Source organism: Podarcis tiliguerta (genome assembly GCF_965153285.1).
Source record: "Podarcis tiliguerta genome assembly, chromosome: 5".
NCBI classification, from domain to species: domain Eukaryota; kingdom Metazoa; phylum Chordata; class Lepidosauria; order Squamata; family Lacertidae; genus Podarcis; species Podarcis tiliguerta.
The window spans coordinates 92934250-92951338 of record NC_139538.1 but is presented as its reverse complement, the minus strand read 5'-3'; the positions used below and the strand labels follow the sequence as shown (position 1 = coordinate 92951338).

The window sequence follows — 17089 nt, the reverse complement described above, 5'->3', positions numbered from 1 at the left end:
GTGGAGCCAAAAACCTTAAGAAAAGGTACTAAGAATTTGTAATAGCCCCATTATCACAGGTTCCTTCTATCTTTCTTGGAGATTCCACCCACCCTCCATTCAACTGAATCTTGCACAGAAAACAACACTTGCCTTGTCCCGGGCACTGGCAACCCACACTACGCCAGTGCTATAAAGCAGCAGCTATATTGCTAAATTAGAGTGTCCATCATGTTGGAGTCATTAATTAACTTGATTATGCACCACCATGTTAATAGGGGGTCTAAATGACCCAATGCTCATTTAATGATTTTTTTTTTTTTTAAGAAAACTACCCTGGGGAAAAAACCAACACCCCATATTGCAATGATGGTTCAAAACGCCCCTGTACAATCAAACCTTTAAGGAGCCTATATGGGCTATAGTGCAGCACAACTTAGGGGGAGCAGGTGCAAAGCCCTTTAAGATCAGTTATGAGCAAGAGCCCAGCATGGTTTAATTTTCTAATGGGAATTACGACAATGTGAATCATTAACATCCATATTTTCCATACGCGTATCCCTTTATCCAAAAAACAAATGCAAAACACAAAGCATCTGTACAATTATTAACCAGAAGGAATGTAGGTACATATACAGAGCAACAGACGATAACTACTGCTAATTTTTTCCAGAGCTGAGAGTCAATGCTTTAATGAATTTGCTTTAATGAATGGTTTGCCAATTATATGGCTTTCCCATAGACTTTGCTCCCAAGATGAGTAGAATGCATGAGAAACAAGGAAAGTCTGTCGTTTTTTGGTATCCATCAAAGCTTTCTTCCATGTGAGGAAGTAGCTAATTTGTCATTTCACACCCAAAAAGGCGTGAAAAGCGAAAAGGGTGGGTGGGTGGGGGCAGCAGAAAGGAGGAAAACTGGCAAGAAGGCACTTCAGTGTAGGGGCAAGCCTTGAGATGATGAGATGCGACTCTTGTTTGATCTCAATTTGGGCGTTATAAACCAGCTCCACTGATGCCAAAAGGCTACATGGCCACAAGGCTCTCCTGGAGGAAAAACTGAATTCTGTCAGGAAAATGGAGTCTACCAAACAACAGAAAAGTTAAAAACAAACTAGGAATATTTTACAAAATTACAAAGCTGCCCAACTCTAACTTGTGCGTTATTTACACATGGACGTTGTTTTCATTTCATTTCAATAAAAATATAAAGCATTAATTTCCCCAATGCACCCCTGTCTCTAAAATGCACAAGACCTTTACAAAAAGAATACACAGCTAAGGAAAAGGCTGCTTCTGCCAGGTTTGCTGGCAAATGGCGTTCTCCTTGGCGGATTTATTTGCGCTGCCATTTGTATCAAAGAAGCAAATGCAAACCAACAAAGGAGTCTAATGTAGCAGAGGTGGTGTGTTACAGATGGGTAAAAATGTCTTAAGAGGCAGACAGGAGAGGTGCTGGCAAAAATCCCATTACCAACTAATGGGATTTGTGTGCATAACTCCCATTGGCTTCTTAAGGAATTTTACTCTTGAGCATCTTCGCTGGCAGGTCCAATTAGAGTCAACAGGTCACCTCAGCAGATGGCCTTCAAACTGGTTGCTACTTACACTCTAAGGAACGAAGCTCTACATGTCTTCCGAAAAAGTGAGGATTACATTTGTTTGCATGTGCTATAACCCGTCCTGTCCACCCAGCCAAAAAATACCAAAGTGGACCTATGTCCCATGAGACCCTGTGTGGTAAAGGTCCTGGGAGGGACATTCCTTGAGGGATGACCAAGAAGCTGGCCAAGAACCTACAACTTACCAGGCTACAACTTTAGGCCTAGGAAGGAACAGAAAGGGCCCAATTTTGTCAGCTGTGTGGATGATTCCCTCACACGCTGCTGTCAATGGAGCCTGGTGTCCATTTCTATGTGTCAATGCCTCCACAGACAGGGTCAATGTGCTGGATCATGCCCTGGGAAGGGTTGGTGTGCTCAGCCCCAGAGGTCTGATCTAAACCAAAGGAGTTTTGGTGCAGGGTGATGCCTATCTGGGATGGCTCTTTTCAACAAACCCCGACACTTTAATCAGCCTGCTGTGAAATGGCGCGGTGAAACCTAGCGGCTCTTCAATCAGCCCATTGTCCATGTTTTTAAACAGAAAACAACAGAGCAGCCATTCGGTACGTCACATAAATTAACTCTCCGGAGCCTGAGATGCAAAGAAAGTCATCTCAGTTGAAACCAGGGGACATCGGAACAGCACACAAGTCCTGAAGAAGTCTCTCCTGCATTGCTAGTGTATTCTTCTATGGGGGGGGGTCTCATATACATTAACGACTAGGCATGGACTTGTCTCTCTGAGAGAAGCAACATCAAAAGGGAGGGCCCAGAAAACTAACAAAATTGTTCTCATTTGCAAAAAAAAAAGTCATTTCTTTAAATAAAATATGCAGACTATGTGGACGCGGGCGCAGTGTGTGGAGTGGCCGGCTGGTGATGCCTGCGGTTCCTTTTCTTCTTGATCTCCTGGATGTGTTTCCACTTGGGTCCTCCTTTGTTCCGCTGACGCTTCTTTTCCCTGTGCCACATCTGCTCACAGTACTCGTCCAGGCTGAAGCTGGGGCTGCTGAGAAGCTGGATGTAATCCTTGTACCGCAGCCGGGACTCCGCTAGCAGATCCCTCCCTCGCCCTTCTTCGTCCTCCGTCTTCTGGGAGCTTTCCATCTGCCCATTCTCAATGACATTTAAACTCAACTTCACAACGGTTCGCACGAAGGTGTGCTCCTGAGCATTGCAAAAGTAGGCCCCCGTGTCCTTTTTCTGCAAGCTGCGAATCAACAGCCCATATTCTGTCTTGATGATCCTTTCATCCGGTTTCAGCTGTGGGTGGAAAGAAACAAAGACTGTTGTAAGGCTTATGGAAACAAAAAGAAAGTTTTCTGTAAGTTGCAGTGAATGCCAGAGGTGGAGAAGGAACAGCTGACAAAGAGATCTGGTCACAGAACAGGGAGCCAATGAGGTCTGAGTTAAGTTTTCCTTGCTCATCTTCAGTTTTAACCACCATACACCTTATCTAAACTAGTTCACCTTGTGGTTGGCATCTTGTTTAAAGCAGGTTGCTGTGCCTAAAAGTTCAGCTTTCGTACACTAGAGATTTTTGGCCCAGGTGGACACTGTGCTGGCATTCTTGAAAACCCTTCTAAAGTCTATCCCATACAGAAAACATTTTCTTCATTTGGCTGCTAAGGTACAAATACACCTTTGACAATATAACTGTCTTCTTTTGCACCAAAGGGGGGGGGGAGAGATAAATTTGACTACTGTCTACACAGAGAAGGTGGGGGGAGGCGAGAAAATGTAGGAACCGAAACTGCAAGGAAATGGGAAGTGTAATATCTCATATAGTCCACTGTGCCTGCATCTGGGACAAGAGTGTGTGTTTTGTTGGTGTTTGTGCTGCAAACAGGAGTCATGGGGTTAATGCAGAGATCAGGTTCATGAACAGATTACTTTTCTTCAAACTGCTGGGGTGGCATTCAGAAGCGATGGTTTTTTGTTTTGTTTTTAAACCTAGTTTTCCAAAATCATGCTATGAATTCATATTGAACCCTCGTCCTTTCAAATTCCAATTGGTGTCCTGGGGGTGGGGGTGGGGATGGTATTTTTCGTATTAACGATTTCATATGTTTCAGTCACTGAGGTATTAAACAGTTTGTCTTCAAGCCTGCTAATAACGCAGAATACACAGTATTAAAAATAACGGGAAAACCACAACCATCTTGTAATCGACATAAGTGCAGTAAACATTTCCTGATGTGAAAGCCAGCATTTGATTTCCTGACATTTTAACATTCAAGTAATAATTATAGTGGTTACACGACAAAAATGTCAGAATTTGTTACTGAAAAGGTAGGCAGTTGTCAGTGAATGAAGACAAGGATGAAACGATATAATCTTGCCAAATCGGAAATGCTTAACTTGAGCAGGTCGATTCAAGCTGGTGGTCCTGATCCGGAGCAGGAAGATTGGAACAGTTTTTTGCAGCTGGGAAGCAGCTTCAACCCACTGCAATGTAAACTGCTTGAGATGAGATCCTATAAAAAGCGATAGGATGTATGCAATTCCTACAGTGGTTTTCACAAATCATACACAGGCAGAGGAAACCAAACCCTTGATCTGCTTTGCCAGAGGTGGTTTGGAACAATTGGAGCTGCCTCTACCAGCCTCTCCCCAAATGGACAGAAGCTACTGCTGGGACTATCCCTGCTGGTGGTAGCCTCAGAAACAGTGTGCTTCATGTGCAGAGAGGGGCAGATCCTGTGAAGGCCCATGTCCTGTGACACCACAGCAGCCACAACCAGGGCTCCTTTGCTGTGCTAGCCTGGCAGCTGACAGAGAAGAGGAATTTTTCTTGCCTTCCCCACACTTCTACCCTGGTCAGTGAGAGTGGCAAGATGGTTGCTGCAGCCATGGCTGGTCACTCAGTTCAACCCTGCCAGCACTCTCAGTCCCAGAGGGTTGAATGGCAACTTACTCACACACTCCAAAGCAACTACTCTATTCCAAACTTAAAAATGGAAAGCATGATGCTGGTGGTCAACAAAAGAGGTTTAAAGACTGTCTCAAGGCAAATCTAAAAAAATGTAGTATAAACACTGACAACTGGGAAACACTGGCCTGCGAGCGCTCCAGTTAGAGAACAACCTTTACCAAAGGTGTCATGGACTTTGAAGACACTCAAACTCAGGATGAAAGGGAGAAATGTGCTAAGAGGAAGGCATGCCTGGCAAATCCACACCGTGATCAACTCCCGCCCAGAAACCAATGTCCCCACCGTGGAAGGACGTGTGGATCCAGAATTGGCCTCCACAGTCACTTACGGATTCATTGTTGAAACCGTGTTTATGGAAGACAATCTTACTCGGCTGCGAGTGATCACCAAAGAAGAAGACGACGACTCATACTTTATATAGTGCTTTTCTTAAATGCTCAAAAAGATTCCCCATGGATGATCTCTGTAAGGTTGCTCAGCACAGTCCCCTCCAAAGTGCAAACAGAGGGCTAAGGAAGATTGGCTTGGTGGCCAAGGGAATGTAAGAACCATAGAATCATAGAGTTGGAAGAGACCACAAGGGCCACCGAGTCCAACCCCCTGCCAAGCAGGAAACACCATCAGAGCACTCCTGACATATGGTTGTCAAGCCTCTGCTTAAAGACCTCCAAAGAAGGAGACTCCACCACACTCCTTGGCAGCAAATTCCACTGTCAAACAGCTCTTACTGTCAGGAAGTTCTTCCTAATGTTTAGGTGGAATCTTCTTTCTTGTAGTTTGGATCCATTGCTCCGTGTCCGCTTCTCTGGAGCAGCAGAAAACAACCTTTCTCCCTCCTCTATGTGACATCCTTTTATATATTTGAACATGGCTATCATATCACCCCTTAACCTCCTCTTCTCCAGGCTAAACATGCCCAGCTCCCTTAGGGATTTCTGTCCTGGCTTACGGCTCACAAAGATGCTCCTTTGGAAGTCTCAGTGTGTCAGGGAAATAAAGTGGCTTGCAGAAGGCAGCGCAGCGTTCTTCTACTGCCACACTGAGGCCCACAGGGTGAAAAGCAGGGAGGGAAGAAAGCTCAGCCTGATTCTGTAGCATGCAGCAGCAGCAGGGACCCTTCAGAAATCTCAGCACCATGCTCCTTGTACAAGGGGACTATTCAGAGACACAGGGCTGTTGTGAAAGCTTTACTCTTTTTTTAAAAAAATTGAGGGCGTATGGGGAAAAGAGAGAGAGAAAGAGAAGTGAAGCTGGAAAATTGCCCGAAGCGCACATGTGCCTTTCTAGCAAACTTCAGAAGGAATATAGTCAGGGGGCATGAAGATGGCTAAATTAAATTTATTCACACTGGGTAGACTGTACACTGTTTCTTTATGTGAAAAATATGTGGGCAATTCCCCCTCTCCCTCCACAATATGCATACATACACAGCCTGGCTTGCTACCATGCAAGCTGAACCATGGCTTGAGAGAGATCTGTGCAGCTGTCTGGATGCCACCCTGCCGACCCATTGACTGCATCACAGACCACTAGACAGCTGCTGGAAAGGGATGTGTGTATGATCCAGTAACTAAGAATGGAGCTGGCAGCCAGGGAGGGCTTCCGGCTTCAGTTTTGTCCTACCCCTCACTTGCAATGTGGCTTTGGACAATGAGATCCAGACAGGGTCGGATCCAGACTTTTAGAGGCCCTAAATGATTTTGGTGCCCCCATAAATATCTACTTCAAAATAGAAACAATAATAAACTGTAAAATAAAATTGGCTTTTTGGAAACAAAACCTACAGTAAGAAGGAAATTAATGTTTATTTTCGTATACTTCCACTTTATTTATATTTTTTAAAAAATCTCCAACTTTTTCTAATTGCAGAATCTTTGATCAGATCCTCAAAACTAATCTTGCGCCACACATCTGCTTCTATACATAGTAGAGATAAGACACCCAGGCTGCCTTGCTTCAAAGTTGTTCTGTTGGGATTTTTAATATTCTTCACCTGAGAAAATGAAAGCTCAGCTGAGCAATTTGAGTCCATTAATGTTAAAAATAAACAAAAGAAAATGTCTTCATTTGGAAAAGCATTCAATATTGTCTTCTGCAATTATTTTGTAAAGTTCAGCATGACTGAATCCTATTTTTCACATTTTTTTGTGGCACTGAACTTATGATGCACAGATGAGTGGAAGTGCTGAAGCTTAGCTGATAAATCAGTGTTCAAGACCTCTGGGGAAGCATCAATCAGTGTCAGCAGGACTCGAACCCATGTCGCAGCATGTGCATACAGGCTGTGAGGCCCCTTTGTGTCATGTGATGAAATGAACTTACAGTCACTGCCCACCACCACATGAGAAAACAACAACACTGCCTTAATAAACTTAAAAGAATCACACTATTATATACTGTCATTCACTTTTTACATGATGCCTTAGAATTGGTAATAAACAAAATGAAACTCTAGGGTGATTCCTTTATCAGTTATCACAAAAAATATAGCATGTGGCATCTAAATTAATGATGTGTAAGTTTGGGCTTAATTTCATTGCAAATTGACACATCAATTGCATCCAAAACTTTGCTGTTAATATTTTGCTCCCCGCCAAAAAACAAAGAAAAGTTATCTCCTGAATGATCCCATGAGCCTCAGTGGACTGTGGGGAAATTTACCAGTTACCAAATTCTAATTTTGTTAGCCCTTAATCTCTATTATAACTATATTATTATTATTATTATTATTATTATTATTATTATTATTGGTATGTAATGTTTTCATTTATTGCCGGAGCCTTTTTTTGGGCGGAACCTGGTTCAGCTGCTCTGTATGTTCCATGGTAAATACGGCAATGTAAATTTTCTGTGGTGCCCCCCCCCATCCTTTGATGCCCTAAGCCAGGGGTCAGCAAACTTTTTCAGCAGGGGGCCGGTCCACTCTCCCTCAGACCATGTGGTGGGCTGGACTATTGGGTGGGGGGGGGGAAATGAACGAATTCCTATGCTCCACAAATAACCCAGAGATGCATTTTAGATAAAAGCACACATTCTACTCATGTCTCCGACCGTCCGTGGGCCGGATTGAGAAGGCGACTGGGCCGCATCCAGCCCATGGGCCTTAGGTTGCCTACCCCTGCGCTAAGCACTTAAAATTTAAGTGCTTATTTTACTTAATGGTTAATCCAGACCTGGATCCAGAGCCCCCAGATTATTAGCCAGCGGCCACACGAGAGAGTTGGGGGAGCTACTATGTAGCTGCATAGTTCTCTCCAGCTGAAGTCTGTGGGTCTTGAGAGTGCTTAAATTTGCCTGGATTGTACCCAAACTATGTGGAAAGGGAAGTTTTGAAGAGGGCCTACCTCTTCAAATAAAGTAGAGAGCATTATTGATCTGTCAAATATTGTGGCTCCTATCTGTATCTTCTTTCACTAAGCTTAAGCCAAGTAATGCAATTCAATGTTAAGAAGGAAACATCTTAAGGGATATTTTTGTGCGCAATTTCTTCTTGTGGGGCAGCTCATCTAATTTAGTGATCTGTTACTTATTATCCTTTCTTCTCTTTCCTTGGTTAAATTCCTCTCCCTGGTTTCTCATTTATCCATTTTGTAGGATTGTAAATCTGTAGCGTTCTGGGCTGAACATGAGCAGGGAGCGATTGAATTTGTATATGCATCCCAGAAATGAAATTCAGACATTATAGCTAAGGAACTCTTAGTCTGGAAAAGGAGGCTTACAAAACTCTGCAGTAGCACTGGTAAAGTGAATGCTACCTTTTGTGTGTGGTTTTCCCCAAGGAAGAATCACGACACATTGATGTATCATCTAATAACAAAGGAAAAATGTTAACTTCATCCAAATAGACATTTATGCTGCTCTATCTGATTAAAACTCATACAAGTAAGTGGCCAAGATTTATTTAACTGAGTGACAGCCCTAAAGGAAACTAATGAATCAATAATGATTGCACTGTTGCCTCAGCTAATATTTACAAGCATTTCAGTGAAAAGAGGAATAGAAAGAGATTAGATTTGATCTAGTGGGTTGGAAGAATCCAAGGGACAGCCTGAGTGAGATAAACACAGGACCAAGAAATCTGGACTTGACAGTCATTTGATGTATGAAGGGAGCATGGATGATAACATTAAGGCAAGTGGGAAATAATTAACAGAAGAGGGTCCTGCTGGATGAGACCAAGGCCACTGAGTCCAGCACCCTTCTTCCAATCAGCCAGACGTTTTTGGGAAGTCATCAAGGAATGAACATGATAGAGCATTCTTGGGCGTTAAGAGATCTGATGAACATGAAATGTCTATTAAGCTCCTATTGTTATTGGCTGTTGATAAGCCGACCCTGCATGAACTTGTTTCATCTTACAAAGCCAGCTTTTGGCAATGAATTCCACAGGTCAACTATATGTTACTAGGGTCTGTGACCCTATTCACTCTGTTTGTCAACCGCCCTATCATTCCTCACACATTAACCCCCTACAGCACCCCTGCTACTATTCAACTACTATATTTATATGTGATAACTCCCCATCTCATTTTTCGCTTACGATGGATAAAACAGTCTTGGCTACAACCTGTTTTGGAGGCTTGTTCACAGATTACAGAGGCAAATCCAGGTTTACCAAAAAGCATACACTTAGGGGACGCGGGTGGCGCTGTGGGTAAAAGCCTCAGCACCTAGGGCTTGCCGATCGAAAGGTCGGCGGTTCGAATCCCCGCGGCAGGGTGCGCTCCCGTTGCTCGGTCCCAACGCCTGCCAACCTAGCAGTTCGAAAGCACCCCCGGGGGCAAGTAGATAAATAGGGACCGCTTACTAGCGGGAAGGTAAACGGCGTTTCCGTGTGCGGCTCTGGCTCGCCAGATGCAGCTTTGTCACGCTGGCCACGTGACCCGGAAGTGTCTCTGGACAGCGCTGGCCCCCGGCCTCTTAAGTGAGATGGGCGCACAACCCTAGAGTCTGTCAAGACTGGCCCGTACGGGCAGGGGTACCTTTACCTTTACCTTTTATACACTTAAGAGAGAACTGCAACTGATGAAACACATGTGATGTGGTCCCATTTTAGAATAAAAAGAAGGCTACTGTGTTAAATGGTCCTGAATTGTGGTTGCTCTATCATATCTATCTATCATCTATCTATCTATCATCTATCTATCTATCTATCTATCTATCTATCTACCTATATATCATCTATCTATCATCTATCTATTATCTTATGACAGGTTGAAATGATGACTGATTTGGGCAACACTTCACTGCTGTCTTCCTCTCCCGCCTTTATTTCTTTCGTATCCTGCTTGCCCAGAGGTTCAGCCCTCTTTCTGCCTTTCCTCTTTATTTTACACCCTTCTCAGGACTCTGGAGTTTCATAAACACCTGACATTTCATTACTTGCTACTAGATCTTTAACCTTTCACGCAGATGCTTAATTTGTACCAGTTTCTGGGAGGCAGATGAAAAATGGTCCCTTAAATTCAGAGAACAGACAAAAAAAGGTGGGAAAAAAGACAATTTCATCACATTATTGGTTTTGTTTTGTTTGGATGGCTTTCAGGGGGTTGGACTCGATGGCCCTTGTGGTCTCTTCCAACTCTATGATTCTATGATTCATTCCCTTTCTATATCAGTTCCAGTGTTACTGATATAACTGAGCTGTTATAACGTGGCTGAAAAAGCCCACTTCATGTGTATACATAGTTTCATATTCATATTGGGTGCAATCAAGTCATGAAGAAGGGCCAATCCGAACAATCATTTTTACCTAAAGATGCTTCCCAGGCAGCCCCAGGGACAAATTCCCGCAGAGAACCTTCTCCCTGAAATGAGGGCTCCAAGATACAGGTGTGACTTTTGGGTGGCGATTCCTGAAACGGCCCCCTTCCAGCTCCCATGATCATGAGTACCACACCAAGAAATGAGAGCTCAAATACTATTGCTAGAACAAGACATTCTCTGAACTGAGATATCCTTGGGGACCATCGCAGAGAGAGCAGGAAACCATATGGCCCAGCCACTGCACTGTTGGATCTGTCTTAGGCCAGTTTTCTGTCTCCAGTAATGGAAATAATAATAGAGAATCATAGAACTATATAATTGTAGAGTTAGAATCAATAGGAGTATAGCATCTAGATCAAGGGAAGTAATAGTGCCACTGTATTCTGCTCTGGTCAGACCTCACCTGGAGTACTGTGTCCAGTTCTGGGCACCACAGTTCAAGAAGGACACTGACAAACTGGAACGTGTCCAGAGGAGGGCAACCAAAATGGTCAAAGGCCTGGAAACGATGCCTTATGAGGAACGGCTAAGGGAGCTGGGCATGTTTAGCCTGGAGAAGAGGAGGTTAAGGGGTGATATGATAGCCATGTTCAAATATATAAAAGGATGTCACATAGAGGAGGGAGAAAGGTTGTTTTCTGCTGCTCCAGCCAAGCGGACACGGAGCAATGGATCCAAACTCAAGAAAGAAGATTCCACCTAAACATTAGGAAGAACTTCCTGACAGTAAGAGCTGTTTGACAGTGGAATTTGCTGCCAAGGAGTGTGGTGGAGTCTCCTTCTTTGGAGGTCCATAGGCAGAGGCTTGACAACCATATGTCAGGAGTGCTCTGATAGTGTTTCCTGCTTGGCAGGGGGTTGGACTCGATGGCCCTTGTGGTCTCTTCCAACTCTATGATTCTATGATTCTAGAAGGGACCCCAAGGGTCATCTAGCCCAAAATAATAATAATAACGATATTATATATACAGGACGGTAAGCCAACAATGCTGCTCTACTCCTAGTATTTAGTTGTAAATTGCATCTATGCTTGCATGCTCTCTTTAATAATTGCAGCTGCAGACTGTTTGTAGACCTACACTCGATGCACCTTTTTTTTGGGGGGGGGGGGGTTCCTATCTTATTTACTGGCCACCACTATTCCTTGAGGGAATATGTTTTCTAATTCCTAATTTGTCTTCCCTGAACCTTGCAATTGCCAATCATTTTTGAGATTGGAATGCATTTGTCTCATAAATTAAGTATGCCTTATGTCCAGCTCTCACTTCCATACATCACTACTGGTTTTCCCAGTAGTGATGTATGGAAGTGAGAGCTGGAGCATAAAGAAGGCTGATCGCCGAAGAATTGATGCTTTTGAATTCTGGTGCTGGAGGAGACTCTTGAGAGTCCCATGGACTGCAAGAAGATCAAACCTATTCATTCTTAAGGAAATCCGCCCTGAGTGCTCACTGGAGGGACAGGTCCTGAAGCTGAGGCTCTAATACTTTGGCCACATCATGAGAAGAGAAGACTCTGATGCTGGGAAAGATGGAGGGCACAAGGAGAAGGGGACGACAGAGGACGAGATGACAGTGTTCTCGAAGCTACTAACATGAGTCTGACCAAACTACGGGAGGCAGTGGAAGACAGGAGTGCCTGGCATGCTCTGGTCCATGGGGTCACGAAGAGTTGGACATGACTAAACAGCTAAACAACAATGTTAGAATAATTACAAAGAACTAAAATACCATTTATTTTAATTGCCTTCCTCAGTCCAAACTGGAGAGTCATATTTAAGAATTCTGGACAGAAAGCCTTGAAGCAGTGAAGAAAGAAATTAACAGAGGATGCAGAACTGCGCATACAATCTGGCTAGGTCAACGCCACTTGCCCTTTGTGGATGGCATGCTTTGAAAGCTCCCATCATTACAAACCACAGCAGCTCTTACACTGTTAAAATATTGCACCTGTCTGTGAGGAGAGAGTGGCTTCAAAGGCTGCTTTCCTTCATTAATCAACAAAAGCGCTGGAGGTAAAATAAAGGCTACAAGCAGGTTAAATGCAACATGGAAACAAAAAGCAAGCATGCATTTTTGCTGGGGCAAACGGAGAATTCTTTTTGGAAAACATTTTTGCTTTCATCTCTTAGGCCATTCTGAAACTCACCCTATTTTTTGAGGTCAAAAGTAGGTAATTGTGTTGCTAATAACATTAATATGCATCATTTCTAAATCACTCAGACTTTTTCAAGCCCCTCATCCAACAATCTCAGGAATGCTTGTCATTATCACCAGCACTTCTTAATATAACAAATTAAATTTAACAGTGCAGTGTGAAAGTTTTTCAAGTTACGCTGAAAAGTTTTTGAGTTACACAAGGAAGAAAAAAAAATGAAAAGGGAGAAAAATAATATTTATGTCATTTGGTTCTCTTGTTTCTGTACCAAACACATTTCTAAAATTAATCTCTAGCCTTCCTGATAGACAAACACATTTTTTTCTTTTCTTCTACTGTCTGCCACAAAACGGACCTGTGAGTTCAATTAGCTTGCTGCTGGAGATGGAATAGAATAACTGTTGGGTTTTTGTTTGTGTGTGTGTGTGTTTTTTTGTATTTTCAAAGGGAAATATAATGCCTTCTAATTAAGGGAGACTTTTTTCCATAAAAGCTCTGGAGTTGCCCTTGAAGACTGTCTGGAGGCTGCAGCTAGTGCACAATGTGGCTGCTAGGCTGGCAAGCTGGGCAACCTGATCGGATCATGTGCCACTGGTCCGAAAGCACGGCATTGGCTGCCAGGGAGCTGCTAGGCCTAATTCAAGGTAAAACATGCAAAACTCTAAAAGTACCTAAAAGAATGCCTTGCCCAGCATCAACCATCTTAGACTCTGTGATCAACAGGTGACGCCTTGGTGGTGGTGCCCAGTTGGCATTGATTCATGACAAGGCCTTTTCAGTGGTAGTTGCCCATTTGAAAACAGTCCTGTTTATCTGGGCATTTGGTGGCTGGAGGACACTGTTCCTGATGACCATGAAATTATGGTATGAAACAATGTTTATGACTAACTCTTTCTAGAATATTTTAACTGATTTATAATACTTTAATTTTTAAAAAATTGTCGATGAGTTTGACACTTTGGGCTCCTTCGAGGGGAAGGGCAGGATATAAACTCAATTACGTAATTAGGCCTACAAGGACTATCCATTACTACCCTGAAATAATCTGTTGATAGGCCTCAACACTGTGTCCTTGCTCATAGAAATTCTTGCATACATTGAGGTGTTTTTCCAAAGGACCCGTGGCCCCAGTTGTCGACTACCATGATTTCATGTGACTACGATTCTTACTGCTCCAATTCCTATGTTTCCACATGGAGGTTGCACTGGCAGAGTAACTCCCAATGTATTGGAAATGTTCTCTAGTTAGTTTGCTATTGTGAACAACGCTGTCACCAGATGCGTACAGGCCGCTCATAACTCTTGTAGTGCAAATTCCAGATGCTGCTTCTTTCCTTGGAAACTGGGAATGTTGGCACAGAGAGCGCCACACGATTCATTCCAACTAGGAAACAGCCGAGAAGACGGAATACTGGGCTAGAGGAATTGCCAATCACATCTAATGCAACCATTTTGTTCTTGTGATCCATGACTATTTCCACAAAATGTTCTAATTGAGTTTTCTGCTCAAGGCAATAATAAATAAGGAACCTCAGAAACGGTAACTAATAAAGTCCAGGAGGCCATCACCAAGTGAAACATCCTTTCACATACATGGGCATCCATCCATCCATCCATGTTTTTGAAAAGCCCTGCCAATATCCCATCATCATGCCACTTTTCCCAGCTGCGAATTTTACTAACTGTTTAGCAAGAGCAGGACTCAGCTCACCATTACCGAACTCTGCAATTGCGGTTGCCAACTAGACTTTACTGCCACTGCCCAATTCCAAACAACATGAAACAGACACATGGAAAAATAGCAGATTACTGATGGAGCAGGTGATAAAAAAAACTTGTTCTGACTCAGTTCCATCTGGCCATCTGTAAACGTGGAGGAATGGAAGGAGTAACAGGAACTCGCAGTTGTCATTTCAAGAATACGGCTTGTCGCATATCCTGTAAATGCACACGGCAGTTTGGCAACGCAAGAGTTCCATGGGATTCTGTGTTGGGGCCAATCAAATGAAAGAGGGGCTCAGATTTTATATATTCACAAGAGGCCCTTTTGAAGAAACGAATAAAAAAATCAGAGTTTCTTTTTTTTTGGCCCTGGCACTCATCATGTGCGCAGAATAACTTAATGAGGAATAAATAAATAGAAGAGCATAAGATGCATTGTAGCTTCATCATCATCATCATCATCATTTTATTTGTATGCTGCCTTTCCATAGTTAAAACAATGCTCAAGGCGGCTTACAACATGGCAAGATTTACATAATTACCAACATAACTAAAGTCATAAACAATAAATAAGGTAAAGGTAAAGGGACCATTAGGTCCAGTCGTGGCCGACTCTGGGGTTGCGGCGCTCATCTCGCTTTACTGGCCGAGGGAGCCGGCGTACAGCTTCCGGGTCATGTGGCCAGCATGACTAAGCTGCTTCTGGTGAACCAGAGCAGCGCACGGAAATGCCGTTTACCTTCCCGCCGGAGCGGTACCTATTTATCTACTTGCACTTTGACGTGCTTTCAAACTGCTAGGTTGGCAGGAGCAGGGTCCGAGCAACGGGAGCTCACCCCATCGCAGGGATTTGAACTGCCGATCTTCTGATCGGCATGTCCTAGGCTCTGTGGTTTAACCCACAGCACCACCCGCGTCCCATAAACAATAAATAAAACACATTAAAAAGTACACAACAAAAGAAAAACAACAACCAATTTCCACATAAATCGTAATATCTAAAGCTAAGAATACAGCACTATAAACAAATAATGTCACGGATGTTATTAAGATTAATTCATCTCTTTCACCTCTCCCACAACCTACATAGTTCCTGTGATAAGTCAGTGACTAACTTTCAAACCTCAGGAACAAACACACCCTTCATTCAACAGCACTAGAATGAGAGTGCCAAGCAACTGACTCGTGACCCTTTTAAAAAAATCTTCAGACTGCAGGGAGGTGGACTCCCACTGGCGACAGAATGACCTGGTGACAGCTCCGGGACCAGCGGAGATCCTGTTTGCTCCCCACACCCTGTTCTGACTGGAAGTGGGATTCCAAAGCGTGACCTCAAAGGTGAAGACCAGGGAGGCATCCTGCTGGGCCAAATGCCTGCTAACCAAATCTGGATTTTGCCCTCTCCTTCCCCTCAGGAAACCGTATTGCATGTCACCGTGAACAACACATGACCCTTCTGTTTCTGGAGTGACATTTACAAGATCCGCTGAAACATCACAGCAGCTATTACAGCACTTCACTTGGTAGTATCCCGGGCACAATGTTCAAAAAGGTGGCATCATCATCCTGAAATATGGTAGCCTTTAAGCTGATGTATTTTTAAAAAGAAGCATGGTTACAAAAGGAGGGGAAAGTGTGTGAGAGGGAGAAAGGGATGAAGAAAGACTGAAAGCAAGAAAAGTTGTTCAAATAAATGGGAAGAAACTGTGACTTTACAAAGGGTAAGGCTGAGTACACACCATACATTTAAAGCACATTTACAGCACATGACTTCCCTAAAGAATCTCAGGGCTTATTCACATCTATGTTTGCCCCTCAGTCGGAACAAATGGCAGTTGGGTTTTCCACAGACTGAGCTCTAAAGGGCAGGTTTTCTAGGCGGGAACCTTTTTTCTGGTTTTGCAGAAAGGCAAAACCCCTCAGACTGGTGCCTAGGAAGCAAGGAAGAAGCGGAAAACTGATAGGATCCCTGCTTTCTAGGCTTGAGACAAGTGGAACTGTGGAAAAATCCTAACTGTAGGTGCTCTTCAGCATTTTCCCAGCGCTTAAAACTGCAGTTCAGTAGTACCTTGGTTTGCATACGTCTTGCTTTGTATACATTTTGGATTACAAACACGTCAAACCCGGAAGTGCCTGTCCCAGTTTGCAAACTTTTTGGGGATTACAACCCCACCTTTTTTGGGATTACAAACAAAATTTTTTGGAGGCCCCATTGGCGAAAGCGCACCTTGGATTACAACCTGTTTTGGTTTACAAACGGACCTCCGTAACGGATTATGGTTGTAAACCAAGGTACTACTGTACTTTTAACTTTGGGGTAATGTAGTTCTGGGGACGCGGGTGGTGCTGTGGTGTAAACCACTGAGCCTTGGGCTTGCTAATCGGAAGGTCGGCGGTTCGAATCCCCGCGATAGGGTGAGCTCCCATTGTTCGGTCCCAGCTCCTGCCATCCTAGCAGTTTGAAAGCACGCCAAAAAGTGCAAGTAGATAAATAGGTACCACTCTGGCGGGAAGGTAAACGGCGTTTCTGTGCACTGCTCTGGTTTCAGTGTTCTGTTGCACCAGAAGCTCAGTCATGCTGGCCACATGACCCGGAAAAAATGTCTGCAGACAAGCGCCAACTCCCTTGGCCTGTAAAGCGAGATGAGCGCCACAACCCCAGAGTTGTCCGTGACTGGACTTAACTGTCAGGGGTCCGTTACGTTTTTAATGTATTTCTACAACTATAGGGATTAAGAGTGCTCAGCCAAACATTGTGAAAATGCCACAGTCTCCTGTTGGACTGCCCATTCCATCAGAATTTACCAGCAATATGCTTTTATTTTATTTTTAAATTCTGATTTCAGGCATTGTTGTGTCCCCTTTGACACACTGTAGTGCAGAAACTACCCACCAGTGCTTATTAAGTTCTAAAGACAGCTAGGCTCTTA

At 43.6% G+C, this 17089-nt stretch overlaps 1 protein-coding gene across 1 annotated transcript in view; it reads right to left on the bottom strand.

The window, feature by feature from the left end:
- Positions 1-522: 522 nt before the first annotated feature.
- Positions 523-17089, bottom strand: part of SEMA3D (semaphorin 3D) — a 182790-nt gene continuing 166223 nt past the window's right edge. Inside the window, exon 18 of the mRNA XM_083440752.1 lies at positions 523-2842. Within this exon, the coding sequence (XP_083296878.1) occupies positions 2417-2842 (426 nt within the window). The 3' untranslated portion in view covers positions 523-2416. The remainder of the gene's footprint in view (positions 2843-17089) is intronic.